At 45.7% G+C, this 10,246-nt stretch overlaps 1 protein-coding gene across 1 annotated transcript in view; it reads left to right on the forward strand.

The window, feature by feature from the left end:
• Nucleotides 1-8,401, forward strand: part of MTARC2 (mitochondrial amidoxime reducing component 2) — a 28,969-nt gene extending 20,568 nt beyond the window's left edge. The window contains exons 5-8 of the mRNA XM_080929802.1: nt 4,182-4,243; nt 4,331-4,402; nt 7,223-7,370; nt 8,168-8,401. Coding sequence (XP_080785928.1) covers nt 4,182-4,243; nt 4,331-4,402; nt 7,223-7,349 — 261 coding nt within the window. The 3' untranslated portion in view covers nt 7,350-7,370; nt 8,168-8,401. The remainder of the gene's footprint in view (nt 1-4,181; nt 4,244-4,330; nt 4,403-7,222; nt 7,371-8,167) is intronic.
• Nucleotides 8,402-10,246: the final 1,845 nt, after the last annotated feature.

The following is a 10,246-nucleotide window of genomic DNA, read 5'->3' on the forward strand; positions in this document are numbered from 1 at the left end:
AGGGGTGTATTGTGGGGCCATTGCGGCTTGTGGCTCGGAGCGAGTGGACTTTTCCCGAGGGTGAAGCTGATCTTAAAAGGCTTGGGCCGGTGCGGTGCGTTTGATTTCTGGAACACAAAGTGATAAAGTTTTAAAAATGAGGTTGATGATTGCTGCTTATCTCTGCCACTGGCATTCTAGAGGCTCCACGCTCCTGGACTTTGTTCACCGTCCTGAACTGAACTTGAGATGTTTTAATAGGGCATCTTCTTTACATAAGTCCTCACTCTGTTTGGAAAGAGCTGGGGGTAGGGAACCTTCCTAAAGCCAGGCAGCTGTGATGAGTCTCGGCCCCACCGCTCTGTGACGGGGAGTGGGGGAACCTTGCCTTCACCAGTCCTGCCCATTCTCACAAGCTGAAGGTAGCGTTTGGGCAAACCCTCATTTCTAGACCTTAGTCTCTGATGGCCATACTTGCCCACTGGCTTCAAGGATTTTTTTTTCCCTTAAAATCTGTATATATTTACAAATAAATGCAGTACTCATGGAAACCAGAAGAGGGCATCAGATCCCCTAGAACTGGAGGTGAGTCTGGAGTTGCTTTATAATAATGACCGTACCAAAGTTCTCACTGCATCTCTGGATACAGAAATCAGCATGTAAATACACAGTGCACAAAACATTCTCCAACAAAAGAGGATCTGTGTATAGTAGGTCTAGTTTAAGTAGCATTCAGGTAAGGCAAATACTTGTACGATTGGGATGTATGTCTCAAGGAAACACCCTTACTTGTGTTTGTATGTGGTCCCCTCCCTGCCCCCAGCCCATACGTCATCTTTCTCTCGGGACCTTGCTGATGGTGGAAAAGCCTGGTGTAGTCTTAGTTTTCCTATTTACAAAGCGTGCACAGCTTGACAGAAAATCCCCTGGATGGGCTGGAGAGGTGGCTCAGCAGTTAGCACACTGACTGAGCTTGCAGAGGACCCACATCTGGTTCCCAGCGCTTACATGCTGGCTCACAGCTATCAACAACCCCAGAGCCTGGAAATGCAATGCTATCTGTGGGCTTCCTCACACACCGAATGCACAAATACTAATAAAATACGAACAATAAAGACATCCTCAGTGTTTTTGCACAGAGTAGAACCCCAACACAGAGTATCTCCTGCCTCCTTTCTCTTTTCTCTCCTTGCTAACTCAAATTCCTCCTCGCCCTAAGTCAGAGTGCAGCTGGGCTTTTCAACCAGCAGGGGGCACACTAGGCTCTTCCAACAGTTTCCATGTTTGTGGAGCTCCCGGAATCTTGCTGGATGGTTCGTTTCTTTGTGTTGGATATGTCTAGTAAATATTAAAGTCATCCATGATGAATTCAGTTTTTGAGTTATTTAAAACCTACTCTTTCCCTTTAGGAACTGAATTAACCACCGCATTTAAACTTAAGCGTAGTCGTTTTCAAAGCAGTAAGCGCTTTTGAACCAAATCGTGAAGAGTGATCAGAGGAGGATGGGTGCCCAGTTAACAAGACGTGGTCAGAGTTCGAATTTGGAGGCGTTAAGGACAGATCTTAGGAACTTGACCTATGGAAGAGATGACCCTAACTGAACATGTCAAGGTCGCTGCCTTTCTGTGATAGTCACGGTGTAGAATTCCATAGACAAGTATTTTGGTGTGTTGACTTGTCACTTGGAGCAAGGGAATTGAAAACAAGGTTGGGTGGCCTTATCCTCCCAAGCTGCCATTGGCTCGCATGCCCGTAGCTGCAGCGCCCTCGTGTGGTGAAAGAGCTCAGATCCTTTGCCTGCTTACAGTCCTGGGCCCTTTCTCATGGTGTGACCTGACTTTTACAAGGCTTCTGTAGCTCCTGGGCCAACTAGTTGCTTGAAACGTGGCGTTTATTTCCACTAGAAGCCGTTTCTCGGAGGGTAACTGGGGACTTGGCATCTGTGGAGACCTCCATACTGTAGCTGTGGTCATACTGGGTGGGAGGTGGCTGGTTTAGAAGACCCAGTTGGTACTGGGATACTAATTGTGCTTTGCTCAATAATTCCTATAGGCCAAAGGGAGGAGCTAGCTTGCCTTAGAAACGGACTGGATCATAAGGGCATAGCCCGTGCAGAAGGGAGACTAGGTAGTGAGTGTTTCTTCCTGCCCTCGCCCTCTGCAGAAACTTCAGTCCTTCCTCCCATGTCTCTGCACATCCATTCAGAAGCCTCATCTTGTTGAGATCTGTTTCTAAGGAACATTGTTTGCATCTGATTGTAGATGCTGTTGTTGGTTTATGGGGTATCTGTTGAGACCCCCAGAAAATGCCCCATTTCTCCTAGAGACCCAGACAAAGGATTCTATTGTTTATCAGTGGGTCTCAGCAGGTCAGACACAAACCTTCAAGAGCTAGACCTCAGATTATGTCCCTTCTGAGAGAGAGCCTCATGCCCATGAAAACTCGCACAAACGCGCACGTGCACACACACACACACACACACACAAGAACGTACACACAAACACACAAGCAAAATATGTCTTTTTAAAAAAGGATATTTTAAAATTTGGGGGAGACACCAGCACTGAACTACACACCCTTTGGCCACATTTCTGAAGGAAACACTGTACCTTTACTTGTTTATATTCCATTTTGTATGATAAATGAACTAGAGGTGATTTCAGGTATGTGGGAATCTGCACTGAGACAGTACAGAGGCATTTCATTTATGGGGTAAGTACTTTGAGGACTTGGGATTCTGAAGGGAGTGCTGGAAGCAATCCCCCTCACCAGGACACTGAAATACAAATGTGTGTTTGTAAACCATAGGCAGTATTATGACATAGTGTGCTTTATGTGTGTGTACATATGTACGTGTGTTTATGTCTTGTACATGTGTCTGTGCATGTGTTTCTTTTTAAAACTATTTTTACTTCTTCACGTACATGTGAGCCTGTTTGAGTGTCTGTGCCCATGTGAATGCAGTGCCTGTGTAAGCCAGGGGGACACTGAGCCTCTGGAACTAGAGTTGTAGCTGCCGTGGGGGTGCTGGGAATCGAACCCAGGTTCCCTGCAAAAGCAGAACCGCTCTTAACCACTGAGCTATCTGCGGGTCCAATGTAGGTGTTTGTGTGCAGAGATGTGTGTAATGTTTGTATATGTGTGCACTCAAGCGTGTGCATTCATCTGTGTGTGTTTCTGTATCTGCACTTACATGTCTGCACATTTGTGTATATGTGTTTGTATGTATATGTGTGTTGGTGTATATTTACGTATAAAAGTGCATGTGTATGTGTCTGTGCATACATATCTTTATATATTTGTGTGTGTGAGAGTGTACAAACGTGTGTATGTGTACACAGTATGCGGGTCTGTCAGATGTGTGGGTATATTAAACGCATCGGGGAACTGAAAGCTTTGCCTTCATAGTAAAAGATTTTGAGACCTCAGCATCCTGCTTCCTCCTGGTGTGACTTAAAGTTTGACAGTGTGCTGCAGTCTGTCTTGGGGAAAATGGGAGTTGTAATAGCAGGTCCCTTAAGTCACGAGGACTAAAGGCAGGGTACGGTCTGTGTCGTGCAGTGCCTGTCTCCTTCCCCCTGCATCCTGTGGGAATGACAAGTGAGGGAAATGTGCTTGACTAATGCAGACCTCAGCTGGCCTCTCCTGCAGCCGACCCTGCGGTCCTCACCTTCCAGTGTCTCGTGTCCCGGTGACCCCCAACCATGACATTATTTTTCTTGTCACTTCCTGTTGCTACTTTTAAAATATGTTTGCTGTTGTGAATTGTAATGCAAATATTTAGAAGGTTTGCCAAAGGGGTCGTGACCCACAGATTGAGAAATCCTGAGCTGGGCGAGTGGACTAGAAAAGCTGCAGGCTTTCTTTGTGTGCGGGGAAAGCAGTCTGAGTCTGCTGGGAACCCTGCATTTCTGAAGGCTTGCTCTTGCTGACCCGGCGGAGTCGGTCATTGAGACTGTGAATCAAGAGGAAGATGCCTGGTGCTGGGGTTGGGGGCAGTGCTGTGGGTGGCTGCTTGGCCTCTGCACAGGCGTTGGGTTCTATCCTCAGTGCTGTGAAATAGTTTGTTTAAGGTGAGCCATGTGTCCCGAGCTTGACTGCGCCTCTCTTGAGCACTTTCCGGAGTTCTCTGCGTTTCCTGAGTACCTGACCAAGATGAAGGAAGCTGGACTCTAAAAGCCACCTCTCCCCTTTCTCCTAGGATACTTGGGATGAACTCCTGATTGGCGACGTTGAGATGAAAAGGGTGTTGAGCTGCCCCAGGTAAAGGCGGGACTTAGACGTGGCCTCTGGGTGTGGAATGCACTTCGGTTTGGAACCAGCATCTAACCAACCCTGGGCCTTTGACAGGTGTGTTTTGACTACGGTGGACCCAGACACCGGCATCATAGACAGGAAGGAGCCACTGGAAACCCTGAAGAGGTAGGACGCATGTTATCACCCGGGCTCACAAGGATCTGTGAGCACCAGGGGCCTGTGTGCCATCCCAGGGGCACCTTGACTTGTATCTGTCCCTCAAGGATGTGAGCCCTGTTTCTTCCTCTTTTCACTTTGTAATTTTCTGGATGAATCCCTAGATCAATACATTTTTAGTTGTACAGTGTTCTATTTTGGAACTTTAACCTCTCACCAGCTTCTTTTCTGATGTGTGTGTGCATGTGTATCTCTCTGTGTATGTGTGTGTATGTGTGTATATGTGTATGTGTGTGTAGGGCAGAGGTTCACATTGAATGACTTTATCACTTGCCTTTCATGTTCATTTTTTGAGTTTGTTTTATATACATTTTTTAAAAATGATCTATTTATTTATTTTTTTTATTTTATGTGCATTGGTGTTTTGCCTACAAGTATGTCTGTTCAAGGGTGTCTGATCTCCTGGAGCTGGAGTTACAGACAGTTATGAGCTTCCATGTAGGTGCTGGGACTTGAACCCTTGTCCTGTGGAAGAACAGTCAGTGTATTTAACCTCAGAGCCACCTCTCCAGCGATTAGATTTATTTTCAAAGCGCAGAACTCCTAGGCAGTTTAGAGCTGCTGTTGGCTGTTGGCAGCAGGCCGCTGTCTTCTCACTCCCAGACACACACGTGTGTTCTCTGAGTGAGGAAGAGGTCTCCACACTTAATCCCTGTATATCCTTCTTATCTAAAGCATCATACATGATTCCCTGTGGGCACATTCAAGTCTCTGCATCCTTGTCAGCGATTCCTAACTCAAATACATATACTGTGCTGGTAATAGTCTCAACTTGGTCCAAACTGTCTGAGGCCCAGCATTCAGAAAATGCTGGGTAATAGGCAGCTTCCTGGGCCAGGCTCAAGGTATATGGAACTCAGTGCTTGTTCCCTCTAATGTCAAAGAATCGTGTCACAGTGGCACCAGTGCAGTTACAAGAGATGGGGTGTGTGAGCCTCCCGCAGGGACACAGAGAAATACATAAAGAGTGGCTGGGCTAGCGCCAGCTTGGAAGCAGGGACAGCCAGAAGGTGAAGACACACCAGCTGCTGTGGCTCTGCCCACCAGGATGGACTTCATTTTCTGTTTGACACAGGCCTCTCACAGGCCAGTGAACTTGCCAGTGAGCTCCAGGAATCTTCTGTCCCCACCCCCCCAGGGCCAGGATGATAGGCAGGTGCCACTGGGCTTTTTCTGGCTGCTGGAGATCTGAACTCAGGTCCTTGATCCTGCACAACAAGCATTTTACCAACGAAGGCATCCCCACCCCCTCTCGTCAATTTCTAATAATTGAAGAGGCCCTGGGTCCCATCTCAAACATTGCCAAAAATCTAAAAGGACAAAAAGGCCTAATTTAACTTTTTCTTTTTCTTTTTTTTTTTTTTTTTAAGGGGTGGCTGGTTGTTTTGTTTGCCTTTTCTCTGTTGTGTGTTTCTAACAGGTTTAGAAGTTATTTCATGAGGCCTTTGGGTTTTCAGTTCCATTTGTCTCAGCTGTTTTTTTAAAAAAGTGAAGGTAAATTTTCTTTAGCTAGACCTTGGACTTAGTCAGCAGTCTGATTGGTCAGTGACATTTCTGCCTTAATTTTTGTTTGCCCAGGAACTCTAGTTTTGAATCTTTTTTTTAAAAAAAAGATTTATTTATTTATTATATATAAGTACACTGTAGCTGTCTTTAGACACACCAGAAGAGAGCATCAGATCTCATTACAGATGGTTGTGAGCCATCATGTGGTTGCTGGGATTTGAACTCAGGACCTCTGGAAGAGCAGTCAGTGCTCTTAACCACTGAGCCATCTCTCCAGCCCCCCAGTTTTGAATCTTAATGCTGGAGAAGTTGAAAGTACAGGGGGCAAATGCCTTGACCCAAAGCTTTGGCAATTGTTCTAGTCTCATTGCTGGGGTAAAATAAAACACTTTGATGAAAGCAAGTTAAGGGAAAAAGAAGTTTATTTCAGCTCTCAATTCCAGGATCCAGTGCAACATTGTGGGGAAGTTGAGGCAGTAACCTAAAACAGTCTCATTGTTTGGAGTCATGAACAGAGAAATGAGTGCCCATTTGCTTGCTTGCTATACTCAGCTTGATCTCTCCACTCAGGTAGTTCAGGACACCCTGCCTAGGGAATGGCGCCACCCACACTGGGCTGGGTCTTCCTACATCAGCTAACTTAATTAAGGCATGCCCACAGGCCAACCCAGTATAGGCAATCTCTCATCGAGACTCTTCTCCTAGGTGATTCTAGGTTGTGTCATTGGCAGGGAAAGCCAGTCATCTCAGTGGGTGAAGGGTGGTTCCATTCCTCAGGAGAGGGGTGGAGATTTCATGAGCATTTTTCCCTATGAGTTGTGAGTCCAAGGTATCTAAGAAGTACGTACATACCACACATTATTATTATTATTATTATTATTATTATTATTATTAGTAGTAGTAGTAGTAGTAGTAGTAGTAGTAGTAGTAGTAAGAGAGAGAGAGAGAGAAAGGGTTTTCCTGTGTAACTCTGGCTGTTTCGGAACTCAGTAGGCCAGGCTGGCGTTGAACTCAGAGATGCACCTGCCTCTACCTCCTGAGTGCTGGGATTAAAGGTGTGTGCCACCACACCTGTCTTTAGAAAAGCCATAATATTTGGCTACTTTACAATCATTCCTGTCCACCTTTAGAAAGGGCTTGTTGTTGGCCCATAATTAGCCTGAGGAAAAATCTTCCAAGTTCTGTGGTAACACTAGACTCCTGTTTCCCTTTGGGGCCTGATGACAAATTTTAGCTTTTTTTTTTTTTTTTTTTTTTTTTCAGCTATCGCCTTTGTGATCCTTCTGTGAAGAATTTATACCAGTCATCTCCACTTTTTGGGATGTATTTCTCAGTAGAAAAAATTGGAACCCTGAGAGTGGGTGACCCTGTGTATCGGATGGTGGATTAATGGATCCCATGGGTTAATAAGGTAAAAGTTCCCTTTGTTTCTAGAACTTGGACTCTTGATATCACGATTACGTTTTCTTGTCTTCTGATTCTTTAATAATTTAAAGTATCCTGTTGTACTTTTATGTCTGAGGAAAATAGCCTCTCAGGGGTCATTTTAGTCCTCATATCACTACAGGTGAGCCTCTGTGGGCACGAAGCACGGTGAGACACAGCCAACGGTGTCAAGAAAGACCCGTCTTAGGACTCTGATGGGAATCGATTTTTACAAGTGGTTGTTTTCTGATGGTAGCTTTTGCAGGTCATAGTTTACGGTCTCCGAATTTTAACTTCAAGCCATGACTGTTTTGTTCAAGTTTGAATTATTTATAACTGTCTTGGTCTGGGTTTCTATTCCTGACCAAGAAGCAAGTTGGGGAGGAAAGGGTTTATTCAGCTTACACTTCCATATCACTGTTCATCACCAGAGGAAGTCAGGACTGGAACACAGGCAGGTCAGGAAGCAGGAGCTAATGCAGAGGCCATGGAGGGATGTCACTTACTGGCTTGCTTCCCCTGGCTTGCTCAGCCTGCTTTCTTATAGAACCCAGGTCTACCAGCCCAGGGATGGCACCACCCACAATGGGATGCTTCCTCACTCCCCATCATTAGTTGAGAAAATGCCTTACAGCTGGATCTCCTGGGGGCATTTCCTCAACTGAGGCTCCTTTCTCTGTGATAACTCCAGCTTGTGTCAAGTTGACACAGAACCAGCCAGTACAATGACCGACAGTCTGAGTAACAAAGTAATAGTAATCTTATTCTTTACCCGGCTTTTAGGTCCTGGGAGATGCATCTACAAGTCCTCACGGCCATCTTCTCTGTTTTTCCTCTGGAGCTGCACACCCTGAGTTAATTCAAGAAAAGTACCAGAGGTGGTTTGGGAAAGTGTGGGTGTATAACTTTTAGATAATGAGGTTTTAAAAAAAAATAAATGGAATCGTGTATACAATTATTCTGAATGTTACTTCCACTGTTAACATTTTTCTAATCCCTGCCTTTAATATTGCTGAATAAAGAAAAGTTTAAAGAAACAGTTTGAAAGCTGCCATTTAAAAAAAAAATGTTTATACTTCTTATAGGCAAATCGTTTGAGAAAAGTGGGAAAAGGGATCATGATGTCGGGAATATCTTCTGTGCTGACATGCTCACAGAAGCCTGTTAGTTGGTCTTGACCTGGCTGTTGAGCCCTGCCGAGTTTTCACTGATGGCTGTGTTTCCCGTGCTGCTGAGGAAGCAGGGTTTGCTTGCTTACCTACGGAAATGACGTCACAGATTGTGTCTTTGTATTTCACTCCCAGTCCATGAAGAGGAGTAGAATTGATCTGTAATTGTGAAATCTTCCAATTCTTCCAGAGAGTGGAATTTAAAAAGAATGGACTCTTCACAGGAAGGAACAAGGGGAAAATATTCTTAAAGATTTAAAGTCTATTTTCCATAGCACAGAGCAATGAACTAGCTTGCTCTCACAGCAAAAGCCCCTACTAAGGTAACATGGAGCTCAGTTAGCTTACTTACAGCTGTGTGGTTCCTTTGTTGTTAATACATGCCAATCTCTCCTACTTCCGCTGTGACATTTGTTCCTTTCTCATTTACAAAATCATCTTCACGTCTCTTCCCTGGGTTCCAAGCCTTACCTGGTCACTGCTGTGTTCAGAGCACCTCAAACTGCGTGCACATGGCTGGCTAAGCTAACAGTCCTCAACCTGTGGGCCAGATACTCCTGTGTATCAGATTGTTAGGTTATGATTCACAACAGTAGCACTATTACAAGTATGAGGCAGCAGTGAAAACTGTTTTATGGTTGTGGGTCGTCACCAGCACACGAGGAACCGTTAAAGGGTGGCAGCATTAGGAAGGTTGAGGACTGCTGGTCTACGGCATTACAGCTGATGGCTTCAAGGGACATCTCAGTCAGTGGGGGACAGCTCTTGTGCCTTCTGCCTTCTTCGCTGGGTTCTGGGCCCTTCACCTCCAGCAGGATATGGGGTGAACGTGGTATATGAAGCTATATCCTAAGTCAGTTTTAGAAGTGATTTTTTTTTTAAAATGAGTCACACTCAGTTTAAAATCAACCACTAAATTTTAAGACATTTCCTCTGTACATTTCCCAAGAGAAAGAGGAAACGTGCTGAACACACTCAGCTCTTGGTGCTGTCAAGATGCCTTTGGTGGAGAGCACAGAGCATTGGGGTCCCCTGTTGGCAGCGCCAAAAATTCCCAGAACACCTTGAAGGAGAAAGGATTCATTTGTTCTGTGGGTTCAGAGTGTCTGTGGTCACTGCTCTGCTGTGGAGCCCCATACGTACAGCGGAGAGGACATTACTTACCTGATAAGCCAAGGGAGCAGATGGGATGGAAAGGGCCAGCCCACAGGAGATATACCTTCTCCCCAGTTGGCTACATCTCATAACTTCAGCTTCTGCAAAGAATGCCACCAGTCGGGCACATGTAAGCTAGAGGGTGACATTTCATGTCAAAACCCAGGGAAGCGAGACTCCCAGCTAGCTGAGGCCCCTGTGTGCTAGCATTCTGCCCGCCCCTCTTCACACAATGGCCTCTTGGAGCACCTTTACTGGCTGTCCCACTTGGCCCCACATTGCCTAGCTTCAGCTGCCCTCGTGATACCTCATTCTTGCCAGTATCATGTGAGTATCGAGTTTGGGGGGGACTGGCCCTCTCTGCTTCAGGATCCTGCCCCTCAGCTGGACACTGGTCAAAGTGTGGTCCTACCCATCACAGGCCCTCCAATGTGTGAGCTGCGGTCTCTCCTGAAAAGCCGTCTGACCTTGTCAGAACTGTGTGGGATCTCTTTCTTGGAGACAGACTCTCCCTCCAGCTGACACTAGGCTTCCAGCC

This window comes from Micromys minutus, assembly GCF_963924665.1.
Source record: "Micromys minutus genome assembly, chromosome: 1".
NCBI lineage: Eukaryota > Metazoa > Chordata > Mammalia > Rodentia > Muridae > Micromys > Micromys minutus.